Consider the following 22248-nt stretch of genomic DNA (forward strand, 5'->3'; position numbering starts at 1 on the left):
AAATCTGTGGGGCTGGCAGGGACATGTCACCAAAGTCAGCAGGGTACCAGCTCTGTCTGCCCTGTGCTGCACCATCAGCAACGCACAGAGGCTGGAAAAGCAACTGGAATAGTGCTGGGACTGTAGCGCCTAATGGTCAGTCCCAGCCCAACGGGCAGCAAAGCATGGTGCCGAGGCATCCAGCCAGCCAATGCTCATGCCAGCCACAGGGTAACCTCTCCTCCTACCCAGAGAAGCATGGGGCATCAGCACAGCATGGCAGTAGGCCCCAGTGGGGAGAGAGAAGACATGCTCCAGACATTCCTGCTCTGCTCACCAGCCTGGAAACTGGGGAGGGTAGGAGGGGTCCTTTGGTGCTTGGACAATGCTCAGAGAAACTACCCTGGTAGTGGAGTTGTTTTCCCAACACAGGGAGCTGGCAGCTGAAGTTGTTTGCCAACAAGCCTCTGAGATGGCACCACCCACCCGCTTCCCTAGCAGCTCCCTCCCACCAAGCCAGGATGGCCATGTGTCCCCGTTTGCTCTCTCCACTGCTGGACCCCCTTGCCAGTCTGTCAGACAGAGCAATTTCAAGGAACCAAAATATGGGGCTCTATCACTGTGGCCACAAGACCACAGGAAAACCTGTGGTTCAAAAGCCAGGGATTTCCTCAGCCTGCAGCTCTGCAACTCTCCCAGCTTTGCCAGTGAAACGTGGGCATGCACTCCACAACCCTGCCAGCTCCTGTCTGTCCTGAGCCACAGGCTCTAGCACCATGCTGCTGTGCACAGCTGGATGCTGAGGGTACACTGGAGCATGGGACACAGCTGGTGTGATGGCAGGGAAGGGGTTTCAGCCCAGAGCTGCAGGGATGGAAGCATAGCTGACCGGCCCTCGAGTCTGTGCTGAACTGCATGTAAACAGTGACATACTCAGTCTGAGCTTCCAACACCTACCAGTGTCCAGCCCTTTAACCTCCTGTTCTAGGATGCAGGACACCCAAGGGCTGGGATGCCAAACCCTTGGAGACTTATGGGAATGCTCCTAATCCAGCAGGGAGACAGTTAATCTTGGCACACCTAAGGCAACTGAACCTGCTGTATCCTATAGTGGCTGAGAGCTGTTCCCAGGTGTAGGGAGGGCAGATCAGGCTAGAGGGTCCGTTCCCATGCTGACATGGTCTCACTGCACAGCACAGCTGTCTGCAGTGTAGAAGTTTTGCAGAGAGGTTGGTGGCAGGAGCGTTTGGGCTGCAAATAGGTGAGGCTGGAGGGGTTGGGCCAGTGCTCCAGGCGGGCAGATATAGTGAGCATATGCAGGCTCAGCTTGCTCCCCAGCTGAGCAGGGCAGTCTCAGCCCAGCTGGCATTTCCTAGGACTGCAGTGAATGAGGTTTGTCCTCTTGCTGGCCTGGAGCTCTTTGGTGTGCTTTGAAGCTAGATGAGCCCCACCTTGACTCTTTAGCCTGGGAAAATCTCCTGTTTGTGCCATTGTGGGGGACACTGCCTCCTGTCACCTCCCTGAGAGAGCAGAGGAAACTAACCTCTTCCCAGGGTTTCCCTGATAATCCAGAGTCTCCCCTGCCCCATCTCCCCTGAATCACAACTTCTAGCCCTCTGAGCCTCCATCCTAATCCCCAACCTCTTGCTTCACCAGCCATGGACTCATTCATTTTGGTGCTGCCCTCATCTGCAACCCTGGCCACTCTCCGCCTCCACGGGACACCACACTGCCCCATCCAACCCCACTAGCCCTGCCCTGGCTTCCTCAGCCGGCTCTGCCTCTGCTCCCAGGCCAGCCTGGCTCTCCAGGCTGTTCAGTGCAGCAAAGACAATCCTGTGCTCACTGCCTGTGATGTGGGGTCACCCATCCTACTCCATGGCAGGGCACCTTAGCCGACAGCCTCTACCACCCCCACCCCCGCCCAATCCGAGTCCTGCCCAGTGAGATGAGGGTCGAAAATTTCTTTGCAAATGCATTTGGGGACATGCCAGCTGTAACCTCCAGGATCCCACCCTGGGGCCTCAGGGTAAACGTGGCAAGACCTCACTGCAGTGGGAACTCAAACCTCCTCTCATTTGGCTGCAACCACCCTGCTCTGGAAAGAGGCCTTTTAAAACAGCCTCCAGCCCACTTCAGACCGCAGCAGCCAGTCCCGAGCCTCCCCCTGCTCTGGCCCACAGAAGGGACCTCCCTCCCCATCCTTGCGAGTGGCTGGAGGACGTTACCTGCAGTATCCGTGAGCACCCACCGTGCACCCAGCTTTCTCATGAGTCAGAGACAAGTCTTCTGGTCACTTCTACATTCAACAGCAGTGATGGGTGTCTCCAGTCAGGGCTTTTACCCGTGGCCTCCATCACTTAAGCAGATGCATCTCTTGTATATTTACATTCATTCCCTCTGGAGCTACCTGTATTAAGGATGAAAAATGCTTGCCTACACTAAAAGCAAGGCATTGCCTTGTGCTCCCACTGATCTCTACAGCTGTTCAGGGCCCAGTGACAGTATAGAGCTCCTGGGATATAGGGTGTACTCTAAACAGCCCCATGTTACAAAGCCATGCATCTGTGTTAGGTGGGAACATTTGAGTTATTAATAGAGGGGATGCAAGGCAATAAATACACCTTCACCACTGGGACAAGTAGCAACACCAAGGCTCCTTTACCCAGCCCTGCTTGGAAGTTTTTGGATGGTCCCTGGGTGTTTCTACTGCTGCTGGGGAACAGGCTTGAGATGAATCAAGTCCAACAAGTCTCCCAAACCCAGGCAACTGGTAAGTGTGACAGAGGCAGGGCTGGCCCTGCAGGGGATCGGGACCGTCCCCCCCCGGCCCGCTACCGGGCTTGACTTCCCTCAGTCTGCTTCTGGTTGGGGCCTGGGATCTCTGCGGAGACATGGTGGTGACCAAGGACAAGGACTCCTAGCACCATTCACATTTCGACAGGACCTGGGGAGCAGGCAAAGGTCCTGCATGCAAAGAGAAGGGGAGTCGCATGCCCTGTTCCCTTCTCCACCTGGCCCCATCAACTTGGGGACTGTCAGGAGGTTTTGGGCATGGATCTGGGGTTGGAGAGGGGTCACAGTCTGGGGCACTTGAGGATAGTTGCCCCTCCATGTCATCTTTGCTCTTGGTTACTTTCTAGGGCCTTCCCAAAGACTGGGCCCGGGCACTGGGGGCAAGTCTGGCCCTCACAGGTCCCACTTGACTAACCTCAGCATTTCCATGGGAGGGAATTCACCATCCTGTTGGCCAGCTGGGGAATGAGTCCACGTGGGATCCCACCCTAACAGGCTCAGGGGCTCATAGAGTCTGGCAGGGCTTTAATAGCTGTGGCCATGCTGACTACCAGGACAGACTCCCATGGCCACACAGGCTGCACTGGCTTCCTGAATAGATGAACCACTGAACCTTTTCCAACACTGCCCCAAATCTCTAGCGCTGATGTGAAGCCAATGGCATCTCCACTCTGAATCAGAGCTGGCGACCAGCCACACATTGCACATTGCACAGGCACAACACACTACCACATAGTGCATGGCACTGCACACGGCTGGGAGGGCACAACAAACTCCTGACAGCAGCAGTGCAAAGCACATCTCCCACAGCCGAAGAGCAGATGTGGCACAGGTCAGAACCAGCCAATGCCTCAAATAAACAGAGCACAGCCCAGGCACCTTCACGCCCATGGGACACAGCACACACAAAACTCTCACAGAGTGTACACCCCCCACAGCTCCAATCTGTCTGCACAGCAGCAGTGCACCACAGGCATCATACAGAGACGCATATCTCCCACGTCAGCAGGCATGACAAAAGCTCACATTCCCCATCAGCATCATGCACAGACACATATGCATACAGAGCTAAAGGGTGCATGAACATGCTGGGGACAGAGATACCTGGCAAGGTGCACAGCACCCTAGACCTACACTCATGCCAATGCCCCCTCCATATGTACAAGCCCAGCTGCCAGAGGCTGTGGTCCGCCCTCTCCTTGCTGGGGGCTGGTTTGGGCACTCCCTCCCAGCTCAGAGCCGCCATCTGGCCTGGCCTGTCTCCTCCCCTCTCCTCCCCTCTCTGCACCAATTCCCACAACTCTGCAGAGCTCCTGACAGCCAGACAGGGCTCCAGCATTGCAGAGACTTAGCCACAGCAATCCCCCGCCACATCCTCCAAGCCCCCCCCCCCCCCAGCAGGCTGCTCTCTGGCCGCAACACACACACGCTCACACAAGAACAACTGCAGAGTCACCGCAGAGGGACACAGATCCGCAGGAACAATAGCAAATGCTCACAAGGAGACGCGCACACACACACACACTGGACTTCTCCCAGCCCGGAGGCGCACTCTGCTCCTGCCCAAGGACAGCTGGCAAGGCTGATGTGCAACACGCTGGCATGCAACGCTTGCTCCCACTGATGTCATCCTGTCATTCGAGCTTGGAAAGCATGTGGGGACACAGCCCCTCGCTGCCATGGGATAAGGGGCTAGACGAGGACAGCCACCACTAAGAAGCTCCCCCAACTTGCTATTCCTTTATTCTGCAGCTGCCCTGGTCCCAATGCAACTACTGCTACTGCCGCTGCTTGTCCTGTGGGAACCATGGCTCCTGGGAACCCTGGCAGAGGTAAGCCCTTGTCTCTTGAACCCCTCGTTTGTCTATGCAGGATCTTGGCTCCACATTCACTGGCAGTAAGGGGCTTGCATAGTCCTACCCCACTGAGGAATGACGGCATATCTCTGGGCTGCCTCTCCAGCCGTGCAGCTGCACCAAATTAGCAACGTTTGCAATTATGAGCTGGCTCTTTCCTCCGCTTCCCTCCACCCACTATGCCCTCTCGCCCCAGTGCCTGAGATCAGAGCTTGTTACTGCTGCCATGGCTGCACGGCTCTTCGTCCCAGGAATTGGCTGGCTGCTGTTCCCAGGGGGTCCAGATCCCCCTCACTCTCCTCCACACACACACTCCCAAAGACACTTGGTGGAGGAGCCAAAAATGAGTCAGACACCAGAGCCGAGGGAGAAATAAATACAGAAAGATGAGTGCTCCTCTGTGGCTTGTTGCTGGACAGAAAGCGGATAGAGATATTTCCTTTAATGTGGAGGGAACTCGCCTCAGCTTAAAGCAAAGCACGCCCTGCTTGCTAGCAGACTGTGGAGAGATGGATGTCCCGAGAGTTTGCTGAGCACCCATTGTGGGGCAGAGGGTGCTAGATGCTCTGAACCTGTCAGGTCAAGCCCTTGCTTGGCAACCTGCAGGGGATGGCAACTGGACTGAGTTCTGGGGTCCCTTCATCCCCCACGATGGTCATGGGAAGGGGGGGGGGGTGCCTGTAGAGGGAATGAGATTGCTAGGGCCTGTCCTGAACTCACTCCCTGCCCGAATCTTCCCCTTATGCTCTGATAGTTTTGGTGGGATGTCTCCACACCATGGGCAGTGCCCCATGCATGTCTGCAGTCCCAGAACCCATGCAAAAGGCCAAGGCATCCCAAAAACTATGTCTGTCTCCCTGCCTTGGCTAGGGGAGGGCTGTCATTAGAGATGACCTGTGCTCTCCTGGGAAAACAGGGTCATCGTCCCAGATATCATGGCTGGGTGGAACCTATGCACAGCCATTCTGACCCCTGGGCCTGGCACAGGTCACCCATCCTAGCCTTTAGTCTCAGCTTGGACCACCTCACCTCACTACTGTCTCTCTTGATGACCTCAATTCCCCAGGGCGAGAGATGCAATCAGACAGCATGGGCAGGGTTGGAAGGACAGGATGCACCAAGTGATAGAGGTAAGTCAAAGATGAGGGAAACAAGGCGCTACCTAGGATGTGGATGGTGGTCTTGGTGCCCTGGAGCTGGCAGATGAGCAGTTGTGCTGGGCTAGGACTTTTGGACCTAAGAGTAGCTTTGTAAGTATTTTGCTTTAGACTGACTGCCTGTTGAAGTTGATCATGACCAGGGAAGGGGAGGGAGTCAGCTCCATCCTCTTCTGGCACCCAGTCTTATGGGGCCATGGGAACAGCCCTGTTTCTCCCAGCAGAGATGAGCTCCATGGAGGGCAGCATGTGGGAGATGGAAAAGATTCCAGGCTCCCTTCTTCCCACAGAGTGGGCACAGCAGCGACACAGTCACAGGTCCCCTACAGGGAGCTATGGATTGTGCTTCATGGTGCTGCTCCATGGTTGCATTGAGCTGGCCAAGAAGCAACACAGCCATGCTCACTCTGCATCTAGTGATTCCTGCTGTGGGCTTGCGTTTGGCACATTCCCCAGCACAGCTCTGGCCCATTCCAGTGAGCACTCTCCCAGATGATCCACAGGCAACATTTATGGCATTGAATGTGTCTGGATGTGGCTGTTTGTGATGTGGTTAACAGAACTTAGCTATGGTTACATGAGCAGTATTATGGCCATGGGTTTCAGGGCTGGACAATGTGTCTGGCCTATTTTAGGCATTAGTATAGCTTTACCAGAGAGGTGAAGATGACTGGGAAATGACAAATGAAGGAAGGCTATTTGGTTTGCTGGAAACCTAGGACCAGCAGACAAACATGGGTGGAGAACTCTTACCTTTAGGAGACAAGAAAGATCCCATAGTGGAAAACCATCCTGGCCTGTCTAAAGCTGCTTGAACTCTGTGCCGGGCACAGTTCATCTGGACATCTTTGGGAGGAGGTTAGGCATGCCCTCAGCTTCATGTGCTGCTGTGACTAGGTCTCTGTTGACAGCAAAGGGAGCCCAGGACAACTGGCCCAGGTGTAGACACCTAACTCCCAGACATCCAGCTGCATTCGCATAATCCTTCCCAAGCAGACTATTTCCATACCTGTGTTTGAACTGCTCAGGGATGGCTCTCAGAAGGTGTTTTCAGAGACCTCGCTCCCTTTGCTCCCTTTTTGGCAGTCTAGTTTTCCCTATTCTCTTTGCACCCTATCTGTGGAGTAAAGCTCTCCTTAGCCTAGCAGCAGGCTCCAAATGACAGCACTACATGAAACAGAAATAATATACAGTTATGAAAGCCTCATGGCTCTCCAGCTTTGTAGGAAACCCACACAAAACACTTGAACAGTCCAGAAGGTGTACCTGGCACAAGGATTCACCCCACACTATTGCCCCTCTGCTGCATAAAGGCAGCCCCTGGCAGGCCTTTGGGGCAATAGCTGTGCTTGTTTAAAGCTTTCTTGTCCTGCCGGATCATATGTAAGCCTGTTACAACACATTGCGCATCATAAATTTTAAGTGCTAATTATTGCACAAATGTTCTATTAGCACTGGAGCTGCAGATCATCTATGGTGTTTCCCAGAGGCCGAAAACAATAGAAAGCCTGTAGTTAACAATAATATTGAGGAGTGGAGGGTGTATGACAATCTGCTAGTGGAGTGGTCCCCATCAGGGGCTTGTGGGGGGGGGGGGGCTGACCCCATAAAAAGGTGACGTGGAGGCATGGCAGGGGGTCATGTTGCCAGCTTGGTCCCAACAGACAGGCTCTGTCTCCTTTTTGTGTAGGCAGTTCCTGAGCAATTCTAAGGGCAGGGATTCAGTGGCATTTTTGGCCATTGACCCGCAAATTAGACAAATCCCTGTATGCCACTTCCCATTCCCAGACGGTCTCTGTCTGGATGCCACAGCACTGGCCCTGCAGCCACAGCATGCTGATGATGCCACTGCAGCGAGTCCAGGACAGGGACACACCTTAGCAGTGGGTTATGCAAATCTGGTGCCACAGTCTGCAGCCACCTACTCTCACTGTGTCTTCTCTGCACCGACCAGGGCAAAGCACAGCACTGGCCCCAGGTTCCTGGGTGGCACAGCAGGTCCCTGAATGCCCTGCACTGGGTGACCCTCTCTGGGCTGTGGTGCAGCCAAGTGCAAGACAAGCCCCAGGCCTGTTGCTCCCTAGCAGTGGTTCTGGTTTATCCATGTGCTGCAGGGACCAGGGTTGATATCTTGGCTCTCCCAGTCCAGCTACGAGTTCAGAAAGAACCTCCCTTGTCCCCAGCCCCAGCAACCCTCTCTGCTCTGTCCTGGTGACAGTGGGGTGTCAGTGCCTGGATCCCTCAAGGGCAGCCTTCACCATCTCCTCTGTCAGGGCTCACACAGAGACAGGTACTGCTGCATATCCACCCCTGCCCCACTGCCATATCCACCCTGTTCTCATGATGGCCCTTGCTTTGCCCCTGCAGCTGGGTCCAGAGCCTTTTGACATCTTTTGGGGGGCCCATACCAACCAAGGAAATACCATAAGATGACAAGCAATGGATTATAACCAGACAAGGCAGCATTTCTGCCATAAACCTGGGGCTGTCTGAGAACAGCATGGGATGGCCTGAAGCTGGAGGCCAGGTTTTTGTCCACCAGAAGAGATGCTCTATGCTTAGGAGAACCTCTTTCACACAGTGTCTTTGACCTTCACTCCAAAAGATTTTCAAACACTCCTGTGTTTTCCAAATGCTGCTGAGACCTTGGGGTCAGGGGTCAGGGGTGTCTGACTGCAGTGGGCCAGTGCCCATGGAGTGCCCTGTGCCAAGAAGTGCAGAGAAGGTTGGTGGGCTGGGGAGCCTGGCCCCAGATGCTGGCTGCCCACTGTGCCTTTGCTGGGTCCAGCAGCACCACAGCTGCCTGTTGAGGATTTCGGCTTTACCTCTGCAGGGACCCTTCTGAACCTCAGCGTGAGTGACCATGGCCACTCGGACTCTCTCCTTCTATCCTGGGATGAGCCGGAGGGGGGTGCCATGGGATATTCATTTGCCCTCTCTTCCCTGGGGCCGGACATGCTGCTGCAGAACAGATCAGTTGGACCCAACAGCACCAGTTTCTGGTTCCACGGGCTGACACCTGGCACGTGCTACAAGATTGAGGTGACAGCTATTCTTGCCTGCATGAACATCACCAGCCAGACAGTCACAGGACAGACAAGTAAGAGGTTCCCCAGGGACTGCAGAGTCAATGGGTCTAAGTGTTCCTTCCTATCCTATCCTATCCTATCCTATCCTGTCCTGTCCTGTCCTGTCCTATCCCATCCTGTCCTATCTTCACACTGGTTTGGAGGGTGCAAAGTTCAGGGCTACGTAGAATCCTGTGAATCCACGGGGAGGTTGGGTCATTCCCCATTTCCTTGTCAGTTAGGGTCCTTTCCTGATCCCCAGGGCCCATGGGTAGTAGATTATTCTCTCATCCATGAGGAGGGAGGGTCTTGCCCCTGCACCTTGCACTAGCCAGGCCACATCTTCTCCTGGAATAATGCAACAGGTGATGGATCAAACCATGATGTGGACTCTGCAAAGAGCTAAGGGATAGAAAAGGTCATGCTTGGAGGTCTAGAAAGAGGTACAAGGAAGCTGTCTCTGCTCCATGATTTTGGCACAACTCTGGCAAACACTTGTTTGTCCACCAGCCCTTGCTCTTGGCCTTTCCTGGCTCATGCCAAGGGACTGGGAGAAGGGAGAGCAGGGCTGATGAGCCCACAGCTCAGGTGAGGACACCATCCATTGCCTGCTTCTCTCCAGAAGATCCTTGAGTAAATTAGTACAGGTGAAGGTGGAAAGCCTGCTAAAAGAGGGCAGAGCAAAGGCAAGGGGTTGGCTGGGAGAACGGATGGGGAGAGGATGGTGTCAGACTGCCATAGTGGCTGGGAATCCATGCAGGGAGAGCAGAGGTTGGTTTACAGTACAGAGCTTACAGTAAGGCAGTTGGCAGGATCTGCAGGGCCAGGAGGAATGAAGGGCCCTCACACTAGGTGGGCTTGGAGGCAGGTGTTGCTGGCCTTGCCTTTCTCAGTGCACATCCAGCATGTTGTCCCTGGCAGAGCTTCCCTGCCCACTTTGAAGTGACTGTGCAGAGACTGATCTGACACCCATGAGAGACCAGGGAAGCTAGCAGGGAGCTAATGGGGCTATGCTTTGGGGATCCAGTCTTGTGGGGCTGGCCAGTGGGACCTCACCAGGTGAGCTGAGAAGGCACTGTCCCACCAGCTCCCAGGCAAACTGGCAGATCAGACATAGCAAGGCAACGAGCAAACCCTGTCTGTGCCATGCCTGACCTAGGTCCTTCACCTGTCCACAACCTGAGCCTGAGCAGTGATGGGAGCTCTACTGTGTTGCATGCCTCCTGGGAACACGCCAGCGGGCGGCGAGACAGCTACCACCTTGCCCTGTACCACAGCGACTCCCAGACGCTTGTGAGAAATGCATCCATCCCGCCAAATGCCTCCACATTCCTGTTTGACGGGTTGTTGGCTGGCAGTGAGTATGCTTTGAAGGTCAGCACACTGTCTGGAGCCAGCCAGGCCAGCACCAGTATCCACCAGTGGACAGGTAGGGAGGGATGGGTGTGCCTGCCCAAGGGGTAAGGGAAGGGAAAGGATAGAGGTTAGAGTGGCTTTGGCAGGAGAAATGCAGCACATGTGCCAGCTGGGCTGCCAGAGAGGGGGAGGAAACTCCAGACACAGGATGGGAAGTGTGCGTAAGTTGGGGAGCAGCTGGAAAGTTTTCACATCCCTGTTGTAAGCTGAGGGTTGTGGTAAGGGCCACCTTTGCCCAATTTGTCAAGGTAAGGGGACAGACCTCACACCTCAGTCCTGGTCTTGAAGAACAAGCCCACAACTCAGGCTTCTCTCCTCTATGTCCCCATGGGAGAAGGGCAACATGGGGATCTTGGCAAAAGGCCTTGGCTGGTGGGAGCTGCAGAAATGTTGCATTATCCAGACTGCCACCTTCCTCTGCCCTGGGACCTAAGAAAATATGAAAGTATGGAGGGACCCCAAGACCTTTTCAGCCTGCCTGAGAAGGGGTGTGGGAGAGAAATGCTGCAGCAGATCCCAGCCAGACCTTCAACCCCTGGGCCAGCATGGAGAGCAGCTATGGGTAGAGGAGACCCTGGGGAGGGAGAAGGGTCCTTGGAGCCCCCAGACCTCTTCTGCCACTGCTGAATCTCACTGCCTCCTGCTTTTCCCCTCAGCACCCTCCATCCCCACACAGTTAAGGCTCAGCCCAGGGTCCAGCACCAGCCTCTCTGCCTCCTGGGCTGGTGCTGAGGGGGCTGCCTGGCTGCACCTCACACTCCGCAACCTCCTCACCCAGACGGTGATCAAGACCCTGTCAGCCAAGAGAGGCCTCACCAACTACACCTTCCAGCACCTCCGCCCTGGCACCCAGTACTGGTTGGGTCTGAGTGCCATGGCTGGGCCTTACACCATGATGGGGCTGAATGCCACGGCTTGGACATGTGAGTAGAGCACACTTGGGTTAGGGAAGGGGACCTCGGTGACCATGTATCTGCCTTTAGGCGCAGAACAGGCACTGTGAACCAAGGGCTCAGGAGACAGAGAACAGCATGGCCAGCTCCTTGAGGGTGGACGCTACCCTCAAATCCCCCTGAGTCCTGGAATCTGGTGTTTATGCAAAGCCCCCTTTCTCCCTCTGAAAAAAGTATAGCAACCTACTACTCTTCAGTGAAGATCTGACTCTGTGCCTTGGAGACCCTGGCCTTTTGTCTGGCCTTTGAATGTAAAGGTCTCCTGCAAGAGCCCTGGGTGCAAAGGGCAATTCATCTTTTTGGATCCAATTTGAAGCCACTTCAGAACCTAGCTCTGGGGCTCTGTGATAACAGACAAGGAGAATGGGGAAGCAGCAGGGCCAGGGAAGGTGGGCAGTGTCCCCTTTGGGCAGGTGAAGTCCCAGTGCCTGGTATGCAACAGGATCAGCCTGACTTCTCCCTGAGGATGGCTGTGGAAGGGCCAGAGCCTAGACACCAGACCTCACTGGTGTGCAGTGCAGCTGGGGCCAGTCTCTCATGTGCCTGGGGGCTGTCCAAAGGCACCAGAGGAAGTGGGGAGCAAGGGGACAGCAATTTAGCTGGTGTAAACTGGAGGTTCCTGGAGTGAAGCAGAGCTTTGGCCCCCCTTGGTTGCTGTCAAGAGTGTATTTTGGTAGCACCTGATAACCTACCTTAGTGGATGTCCCTAGTGTACTACATGCCATACAAACACAGCCAAGGAAGGCAGTGTCCGGCAGATCAGAAACTGAGGGCAGCACTCCCAGACCCCAGCTAGTTGCCCTATTCAACCCCCTTCCCTTCACCTTCTGACCTCTGGCTGATGAGGGCCCTGAGAAAGGGTAACTTCCATCACCACGTTCCTTGTTTGCTGCCAATCCTGTGTCCATTGCACTGTGAAGAGTCCTTGCTGCAGACTCGCTCTCCCAGACCTCCCCAGGAAACCACAGGGAAAAATGAAAAGAGCAAACACAGCCTCCTGGATAGTGCAAGATTCACACTGAAAGCAAAGAAAATGTTGACCTTCTATAGGGAAGAGCAACAAATTATGGAGATATCAAACTGCAGACTCAGGGCTGCTCTGCCCAGTGACTCGGCCTGGTCCTGGTCAGACACAATGGCTGGTCATTGCCAGGTGTACGCTGAAATCTGAGGACCTGGGAGCCACAAGATAGCAAGTCTCCAGCTCTTTCCAGTTCAGCCTGTTAGTCCAGGAAGCTGTGGCCTGGAGCCTGCTCACTGCTAATTCTGCAGCTGGGATTTTGGAAGGTCTCCACACCCCCAGCTGGTTTGTTTCTGCTATGAAGTGACTCTGAATACATCCCCGCAGTTACTGTCTATGGCTCTGATTTACCCAACTGAAAAAAATGTCCTTGGTGCCAGATGCAAAAGTCGGGGGCAGCCAGCCAGCAGTTTGATCCAGGCCAGTTCCCGGGAATATCAGCAAACTCATGACAGGACACAAATGGAAATGAGAGGGGTATTTAGGAATTTCCCAGCAGGGCTGCCAAGCTGATCTAAGTTCCCCTAGACCAGGAATGGTTGCACTGGGGAATGAAAACAGCACACACTAACAGAATGTTTAAGCCAGGCTTGTAGTGGTCTTGCAACTACGTGAGCAGGGAATGAGACTCAGGAGTATGTGGGGAGATCTGAGGGTCTCACATGGCACCCGCTCACACAGCAGTCTGTCTCCTTTGACAGAGCAGGACAGGACGGGAATGCAGGTGTGCCGGACACCTCACAGCCCAGGACCTTAGTGCTCATAGGCAGTCCTTACACAAAGCAAACCCTGCGAAGCCTGGGGTTGGGGTTCAGAGCACCCTGTAATCCTGACACACACAATATTGTTCCCTTCTGTTCCAGACCCCCAGAGCCCTGGCAATGTGACCCTGAGCAGCGTGGAGGAGCAGAGCTCCTTGCGGGCTCACTGGAACACCCCAGCAGGAGAGAGAGACTTTTATCTGGTGACCCTGCAGGAGGGAGAGAATGGCGGTCCGACCAGGAACATATCTGTTGGAGGAGACAGCAGTCATGTCACCTTTCATGGGCTGAGCCCTGGGAAGCAATACTCTGTCCAGGTGACAGCAGTGGCTGGGCCTTACCGGGCTTCTGCCTACAGCACGGCTGCCTGGACACGTAAGCAGAAAGTCTAAGAACACCTTTTTGAGGCCATTTCTGCCTCCCCACAGAGGGGCCAAGCTCTCCAATGCTGATGCCTAAAGGGAGGCCCACAGGAAGGGAAAGGGATGATTGCAGCAGATGGCAGAGATGGAGTTGTGTGGTATGATGGCACCTGGCCTCAAGAACAGGTGTGGATCAGAGTGAAAAAACCTTCCACATCATGGGTCCTCTTGAACAGTGGATTTCAAGGCCCTTTGCAGACTCATGCCAGATAGTGTCAGGCAATAACCAAGCCCTGATCCTATTCAATAACCTTCAGATTTAGCACTCAGCAGGCATCAAGACAAGTTCCCCTCCCTTTGCTCACAACAGTGTGGCTCTTTGGGTACTGAAGCATTGTCAGAGCCTTTAGAGCAGACTGGCATCTCCCCTGTACCCAGTTCCTCCTGGGTGAACCTCAGAGCCACAGTCAGTTCTCATCCAGTTGCCCCAAGGCTGGCAACCTGGGAGGGAACGACTGGAGCTCTAGCAGGGAGCATAGGGTGGGGAGGGACTCACCCAGCCCCTTGCGCTCAGAGCAGTAAAATGGTCTCCCTGAAGCCCTGACTGCCTGTGTTTTGTGGAGGGGGCCGCCACAGACTGTCATGAGAGGAGGCTAGCTGCCTCATGCACTGCCCCACCCAGTGATGTGCATGATGCCATCTTTGTCCTTTGTAGAGCCAGTGGCACCATCCAGCGTGAGCCTCTGCAGCCAGGGTAGCCCCTCCAGCCTGCTAGCCCACTGGGAAGAGGCAATGGGAGAAGCGTACGTGCTGGGCCTCAATGCCATGGAGTACCCCGTGAAGAACAGCTCCCTTCTCAGAGGTGTCACTAACTTCACATATGAGGGCCTTCGCCCTGGAACCCTCTACAGCTTTGAGATCAGCACTGTGGCTGGCCCTTACACCTCTGCACCTCGGCGCATCACCAACTGGACATGTGAGTGCCACAGCCCTCACCCCAGCCAGCCCCTGGGGTTCCTGTTGGATTCTGCCCTTCCCAGTGGTGTCATGCCTCAGGGTGCATGAAATCACAGATCTTTTGCAACTTCATGCAATAGAAGGGCAGAAGTTTAAGGAAGAATGCAGAGGCATCGTTGGATGTGCCCAACCCTGGTCTTCATCCTGATTACCCAGCATATGGGTTAGCAGAGTCCAATGCCCTCCTCTTCCCTTCATGAGAAAAAGATTCACCCACTCAGGCTCCCACTCTGGCTGAACTGCTCAGGCTCGATCTACCCTGAACCAGCTCCTTACTGCCCTGGTTCAGGCTATGCAGCCCACAACCTCCTCCAGCACCAGAGCAGCCCTCTCTTGTCATGCTACATTGGACTCTGTGCTGCCCCAGCCCTATAGTCTGTGGGGGTTAGAAGGGGTGATGGTGATCTGTTCAGATCCCATAGGCAACCCGAGGGCTTGGACTCCCTGGAGTGGGAGTGTTCCTAGGAAAGGGGCTTCACCCCAACACATCTGGGGTTGTACCTCTGCCAGGTGGCCCCAGTCTGGCTGTAGCTGTGACTCTAGATCTTGCCTTTCCTAGATCCTTTGCCTCCAGAGCAGCTGACCCTCAGCAATCAAGGCCTCAGCACCTCTCTGCAAGCTTCCTGGAAAGCAGCTTTTGCTGGCAGCACTGGCTACACTGCCACCCTCTGGGAGACCAAGTCCCAGAAGTGGGTCAGGAACATGACTGCAGGGAACAACTTGACAAATATCACCTTTGAGGATCTGGTCCCTGGGCGACAGTATACACTGGAGATGGTTGCCATGGCTGGACCTTACAAATCCCCCATGCGATCAGCCACAGACTGGACATGTGAGTGCGTAACCCCCACAGAGAGGGGCAGGACTCCTAGCCCAACCCTACCACAAATTGCAATCACAATTTGGCCAAAAAGAGCAGAGAGTTTTCAGCATGGAAGCAGGGCAGAGTGGGGAACTGGAGACAGGGATGGCTAGGCAGAGGAAGGAAGGGTGGAAGGAAAAGCAGAGCTACATTTAGCCAGATTGGAAGCAAAAGGGTCTTCAGTGCAGGAGCAAACCATCACTGAATGTCAAACATTTCCAAATGTCTCCCAGAAAGAAAGGTGGGGATCAGGTCCCATGTGTGTTGCAGAGTGGAAGTCTAGACTATTCTTGGGATTTGGTATGCCAGCACCAATTTCTAACCTGATTCCACCAGGAACAAGCAATCCACAGTGCCCAGGGCAAGGGCCTGCAGACACACAGCCCTTTCTGCAGCCAGGTCTCCAGTCCCCAACTCCCCTCTGATGTTCCGCCTCTGGAACAAGGAGCTCAAACTCATCCTAGGGCAGACATGGGGGCCATAGCCCTGTCTCCTGAGTCAACACAGCACCGCAATGCCAGGCAGCAACTCCCACCTCCACACTACAATAGCTCCAGCACGGCTGCTTCTCACTGCCTGCATGTCTCTTCTTTCTCAGACCCTCTGGCTCCGTCCAGTGTGACCCTGACCAACACTAGACGCCCGCTGGGACTCTCTGCCTTCTGGGACAAGGCTGCCGGCGATGTGGACCAGTTCCACCTCCAGCTCTACAGCAAGAACCTTCCAGCTCAAAGGAACATCTCAGTGGGGCCAAAAACCCAGAACTTCACATTTCTGGGGCTGGCCCCTGGCGTTCAGTACTTCCTGAAGGTGACAGTCCTCGCTGGCCCATATAGATCCTCGTCCCACTTTGCAACTGAGTGGACATGTGAGTGAGGGGTGGCACCAGCCTGCTGCAGGGACAGGGCACCCTTGCACTGCCCACAAAGTTCGCAGTGACACAGACGCAGCCAGGCCATCTCTGCAGGAGGACTCTAGTGAGAGCTGCATGCTCCATGATCCTGGGAATCAGAGCATGTGTCATGAGCTAGGTGCTGTATACTCATTTTGGAATCTATAGCTCAGGCAGTCCCCAGTCGAGCTGGAGCTCCTGCTTAGACCACCTGCCTGTTAGCAGCATCCTGGGGATATGCATGGGCAGCTTGCATAGCATGCTGGCAAAGGGAGACCTGGCAGCCAACTGTCACAGCTTATCCTTTAGTCCTGTGACAGAGGTGCAGACTGGGTCCTGGCATCTCCCTTTGCTTTCCTCTGCCATTTCATGGATCTCCATGTTGTGTTTCCCCCTAGATCCATTATCCCTGGCTAATGTGAGCGTACAGCCTGGCCGGAGACCCCAGGAGCTGCATGTGAGCTGGGTAGAGTCAGGTGGTGGCAGAGAGCACTTGGTACAGCTCTCAGTGGCTGAATCCCTGTCCATCATCAGGAATGTGTCTGTTCCCCGTGGAGTCACCCACCTTGACCTGGAGGGGCTGGTGCCAGGATCCCGTTACCGCGTGGAGATCTTCTCACAGGCTGGGCCTCATCGCAGCTCCTCTCAGACTGCCATCGGCTACACTGGTAGGAACAGGGCTCTTCTGCCACTATCCTCATGCCTGGTACCGTCCTGGCTGACTTGGTGAGGATCTGGGAGCCAAGAGGATAGTTCCAGGGCTGTTCTGTGGGAGGGCCCTGAGACCACATCCCTGCAACCCCACCAGTGTCTGTCTTACACTCAGTGTGCTGACTATCTTGTTGGGACTCTCACTGCATGAAGGGCTCGCCTTGAGCCCACCAGCTCAATGGGGCATCCTGTCATGCCTGCCCCAGCACTCTGGGACAGAGGGGTCTCAGGCTGTGGTTGCAACTCACTACTACCACCTGGGACACAGGGAGCAGCTTTGATCTGCAAGCAACCCACAGCCCTCAAACCTCTTTAGACAGCATCTTAGAGGCTCACAGTCCTGCAGCTTCCAGTTTCACACACAAGCTAACTTCAGTCCTGGGCACACCGAGATTTGTCCACTATAACGCTTTTTCTCTCCCACAGTCCCACTACCTCCTCTCTCACTGTCAGCAATCCCTGTCAGCACTTCCTCGGCTCTGGCTGTGCACTGGGAGACCCCTCCTGGGCAGAGGGATGGATATCTGCTCAGCGTGCATGAGGAGGGCTTCTCTTCATCAGCAAGGAACCTAGACATGGGAAAAGACAGCACCAATATCACCCTGGCACAGCTGGCACCAGGAACTTGCTACCTTGTTGAGATCTGGGCTGTAGCTGGACCCTACCGTTCCCTCCCCAAGAACATCACTGGCTGTACAGGTGATCATCCACACCACTGTTGTGTGACTCCAGGTGGGAGAGTTTCAAGGAGCTGTAGAAAGGAATGGGGAATGATGTTTGCCATCCAGAGAGAGGAGAGCAAGGCCCCCTGGTCTGGTTCCTGATGCTGGTGGGCTGCAGTCATTTTCTGCCTCTTGCAACCTTCTTCCACCAAGTGGGCATAGCATCATTGGCTGGCCTGGTGCTGTTGGTTGCCCGGGGGAAAGCAAGAATCCTCCCCAGAGATGGCTACATGTTCAGAACTGGATTTTCCTCCCTCTGATTCATGTCTGTGTCTTTTCTCGCAGTTCCTGCTGCTCCTACAAACCTGAGCCTTACCAACCCAGGCAGCTCCTCAGAGCTTCGCACATGCTGGAACAAGCCCCCGGGCAGAAGGGACCATTATCGTGTTACTATATATAGCCTTACCTCTCAGAGCAGGGAGAGGGTCCAGACCTTGAGGCCAGATGCTCAGAATGTTACCTGGACTCACTTGGAGGCAGGCAGCAGGTTTGCTGTGCAGGTCACTGCTGTGAAAGGCTCATTTGAAGCTTCCTCTGCCAATGTCACCCAATGGACATGTAAGTCTGCTGGGTGGGGCGCAGCTCTTCCTTGTGCTTCAGAGCCACTATGTGAGTCTTCAAGAGCATCCCTATCCCCCACTTCCCCATCCCAAACCATCCCCACAGTGCCCCTGCACACTCAATCCATTTTCTAGGTCACTGTCCCCACTCTAGCCCCCATATTGGGCCAGTCCCCCCATCCACCTCAAAGATGTTGGGTAACTCTGTCTTGCACATCTGCAAGTCCCAAGGATATTGTGCTTGGAACCATGTGCACTGACTGCCCCCTTGCCTCTATGCTTCTCTGTGGGAGGATCTCTGGTGACCAGCCTGCCCACTGCCCTGCAAGAGCTTGGAGCTGGAATCCAGCCCAGGGTACTGACAGAGTGCAAGGAGCCACTTGGCAAAGTAGCCAAGCAATAGCAGTTAGCAGCGAGTGGTGGCACACACAGGGACTGACTATTTCCCTGTTGTCTTCCAGATCCACTGGCCCCTGCCAACCTCACCCTGAGCAGCCCCTCTGCCTCCACGCTGCAGGCCTCCTGGGCAGCAGTGGACCAGGGAGTAGAGGGCTATGTGGCGGATCTCTATGACACAGCCTCCAGCAGTTGTGTTGGGCACATGGTGCTGAGTAGGCACGCCAGGAGTCACACCTTCAGCAACCTGAGCCCCGGCACTCACTACAGCGTGGTAGTGAGGGCCACAGCTGGGCCCTACCATGCCAGCACCCTCAACCTCACCCACTGCACACGTGAGTATGATGCAGTCAGGTGTCTTCCACCAGGTCTCCCCCTTCCCAGTTCAAATCAGAGGCCATACTGGTCCAGCCAGATCCCTGCCTTCCTCTCCTCACCCACACGAGCATCCTATGCTCATGACCTGTTGCATGTAGCATAGGGAAACTGTGCTGGACCCTGTGGCCTGGCCACCTGCCTCTCAAGTAGCCATCCACAGCCACTGGAGAGAGGGATGGCTGGGGCACAGGCAGCACCAGGGAGGAGGGAGTCCCCAGAGGCAGCTGCCACAGAGGTAAGGGCAAAGCCAGACTTTAGGACCTTGCAGGGCTGACCCACTGCCTGCAGCACTAGGGGCTTGGTGTGGAAATGGGGCATCTCCCTTCCCCTAAGCTCAGGCATGGCTTCTGGCAATGACTCATGTTTCCTCCCCAGGCCCCCTGCCCCCTGCGGCCGTGCACTTTCTGAGCATGGGGCACTCCAACAGGCTGAGTGCATCCTGGGGAGCTGCAGCTGGGGAGCGAGACAGTTATGCACTGACTCTCTACCACGTGGGGTTGGGCACCGTGGTAGCAACGGCCTTGCTCAGGAGAGACACCCACAACTTCACCTTCATGGGCCTGGCCCCAGGATATGAGTACTCCCTGGAGGTCAGTGCCACAGCTGGACCATACCAGGCAGTGGCACACAACGTCAGTGGCTGGACACGTGAGTGCTCTGGGGATGGGTGGGAGGCCTGGCATGACTGGGCAGCCCTGAAGGGACTGAGAGGTTTACAGGGAAACTGGTGCCTTTGGAGATGTGTACATACATGCATGAATGCAACACACACCAGTTAGTGCATGGGCACACTGTTGTCCTTATGGACACATGGGTGTTCACACCTGTAGGCTTGCACAAGTATGTGCTGATGACACATAGTGGTATCCATCGTGCCCATGTGGGGACATCCCTGTGCCCATGCAGCTAAATGTCCCTGCATACCTGAGCACTCATACCCCCGCTGAGTCTCCTCCAGCGGATAGAAAACACATTATCATAAAGGTCCATGAATCAGTGGGGGGAAGAAAAGGTTGATCCATGGTCTTCTCAAGAGAACAAGTCTCTGCTGTGGAGATAGACTAGTCCAGCACCTCTGCTCATCCCAGAAAGATTTTAAGGCTGGACAGAATATAGACTAGTCCTGCCCAAGCTCAGCCCTGGCAGCTGCACTCCAGGCAGTTGTTTGGCAGAGAATGGCTGGAGAATGCATGTGCATGTGAAAGGGGGAATGGCACTCCAGCTGGGCTATGGGGAGAAGGGTGAGAGATAGGGACTGGATGGAGAAGAGCTGGCACATGAGGGACTACAAAGAATGAGCAGCATTAGAGGTCAAGCAGGAGGGGAAGGGAAAAGAGAAGAGTAGGGAGGAGGAGCATGCCAGAGAAGACCCGCTGCTCCCCAGCCCTCAGGGAGAATCTGTCCTGATGTACAGTGTCCCATCAAGCATCTGTTTCCTTCTGCATGGTGTCTGGTCCCTAATATCAGGTCTGGTGACTCCCCAGGCCCCCTGCCCCCTGCCACAGTGTGCTTGCTGAGCGAGGGGCACTCTGACAGCCTGAGAGCATCCTGGGGCACAGCAGCCGGGGGACGAGATGGCTACGCACTGACTCTGTACGATGTGAGCCTGGACACCGTGGCAGCTACAGCTTCTTTTGGGAATGACACCCACAACTTCACCTTCACGGGCCTAGCCCCAGGAAGCAAGTATGTGTTGGAAGTCGTCTCCATAGCCGGGTCTTACCGGACACCTGCAGGGAATGTCAGCAACTGGACATGTGAGTGCCAGGGTTTTGAGGGTGATCTCAGGCCTTGCTGGGGCAGGGGTAGTCTGCCCATCATGAAGGCTCACAGCAAAGAGAATGCAAGCACATAACTGCTGGCCTTCATGGCAGATCCCTGACCCCACCTTAACCCAAGTATATGTCAATGCTGCAGCACTGAGCAGGGCTCTGCCCTTCCTAACCATCAGCTCCTCAACCCTGAATTAGGTCAGCTGCAGAGTCTGGGAGCTATGGTTCAGAGGAGAGTTGGCCCCTGGGCACAGAGGAGGAAGCAAGAGAGCAGAAACTGAGAGCAGGAAGACAGGGGGATGAGGAGATTCAGCTTCTCCTTCCCTGCAACTGGCTGGGTGCAACCTCTTCTCCCATCCCAGGGCAGTCAAGGTAGCTCGCTCCATCTGTCTTTGCTCAGTCAGGCAATAATCAGAGTTTGCAGAAGTTGTTTTTAACAGCCTCCAGGCTGTTAGATGCTGCCATCCAGCCAAGACAAAGTGCCCTGTCCTGTATGGTGCACCTTTTCCAATGACACTGCCAGGACACCTGGGCAATGTCCTCAGACCCTTCACTAATACATCTGTCTTCCATCCTGTCTCTCCAGATCCCCTGGCACCATGTAATGTGTACATGACGAACCAGGGGTATCCCAATAGGCTGAGCGTGTCTTGGAAAGCTGAGCCCAGAGGACAAGACAGTTACAGGCTCCTCCTGTACCATGTGGGATCAGGTATTGTGGCAGGCAACGCATCTGTTGGGAAAGGCACCAACAAATTCACCTTCTCTGACCTGGCTTCAGGGCACAAATATCTGCTGGAAGTCCTCTCCATGGCAGGGCCCTATGCAGCCTCAGCAGGGAACATCAGCGACTGGACAAGTAAGTGGCAAAAGCTAGAGGCCCTTGTGTCATAAGTGAGATTCAGCCTTCATGCGGCAGGTAGGCTCAGCACCTGCAGTGAGAAGGTGCAGAGACAGGACTGGGAGTGTTGCCTGGAAGCTATAGGTACTGCTGTAGCAGCAGGTTTATGATCTACTCTAGCCCTTGTGGAGGGGAGAGCAGGGGACTGCTCTTGTCCGTAAGACAGTCTGGCAGCTATGGTCACTCTCTTAGGGCAGATCTACTGGCTTGCAATCCCACTGCTCATGAATTGCTGGCTCCTCCAAACACAGGTGATTGAACAAGAGCAAGGCATCCACTGGTGGTAGTGCTACTCTGATCAAGGACACTCTCACAGCCTGGGAGACCATAAGGCCCCACAGTAGGGCAGGGGAATGCTCTGCCACGCCACACTGCCATTCTCTCAGGCACTCAGGAAATTCCTGGCATAGGGGATAAGGGCAGGCTGGGCTTTTTTTTTTTTTTTTTTAGGAATGTGGAAATTGAAAATAAGCACAATAAGCCTTTTCATGTGCTTGTCCCCACAGCAGCTGGGGAATCCAGAGGTCTCTGCTCCCACGCTCAACCAGCCCCTGGCAGAGTACTGGGAGTCAGGTCTCTACTGAACACTTGCTAATTAGCAGAAGGAAGAACCCACCTCCTCATGCTCATCACTCTGCATGTGTTCCCATTACCATTTAAAGGCCATT

At 54.9% G+C, this 22248-nt stretch overlaps 1 protein-coding gene across 1 annotated transcript in view; it reads left to right on the top strand.

Annotated features, from left to right (window-relative positions):
- Positions 1-4541: 4541 nt before the first annotated feature.
- The window catches only part of LOC106500244 (receptor-type tyrosine-protein phosphatase V-like), a 36436-nt gene continuing 18729 nt past the window's right edge, over positions 4542-22248 (top strand). The window contains exons 1-16 of the mRNA XM_013961962.2: positions 4542-4607; positions 5698-5761; positions 8622-8888; positions 10016-10285; positions 10929-11195; positions 13110-13382; positions 14085-14345; positions 14946-15218; positions 15847-16116; positions 16539-16808; positions 17278-17550; positions 17859-18131; positions 18595-18864; positions 19283-19555; positions 20392-20664; positions 21266-21538. Of these exons, the coding sequence (XP_013817416.2) occupies positions 4542-4607; positions 5698-5761; positions 8622-8888; positions 10016-10285; positions 10929-11195; positions 13110-13382; positions 14085-14345; positions 14946-15218; positions 15847-16116; positions 16539-16808; positions 17278-17550; positions 17859-18131; positions 18595-18864; positions 19283-19555; positions 20392-20664; positions 21266-21538 (3916 nt within the window). The remainder of the gene's footprint in view (positions 4608-5697; positions 5762-8621; positions 8889-10015; positions 10286-10928; positions 11196-13109; positions 13383-14084; positions 14346-14945; positions 15219-15846; positions 16117-16538; positions 16809-17277; positions 17551-17858; positions 18132-18594; positions 18865-19282; positions 19556-20391; positions 20665-21265; positions 21539-22248) is intronic.

The sequence above is a fragment of the Apteryx mantelli genome, chromosome 25 (assembly GCF_036417845.1).
Source record: "Apteryx mantelli isolate bAptMan1 chromosome 25, bAptMan1.hap1, whole genome shotgun sequence".
Lineage (NCBI taxonomy): Eukaryota > Metazoa > Chordata > Aves > Apterygiformes > Apterygidae > Apteryx > Apteryx mantelli.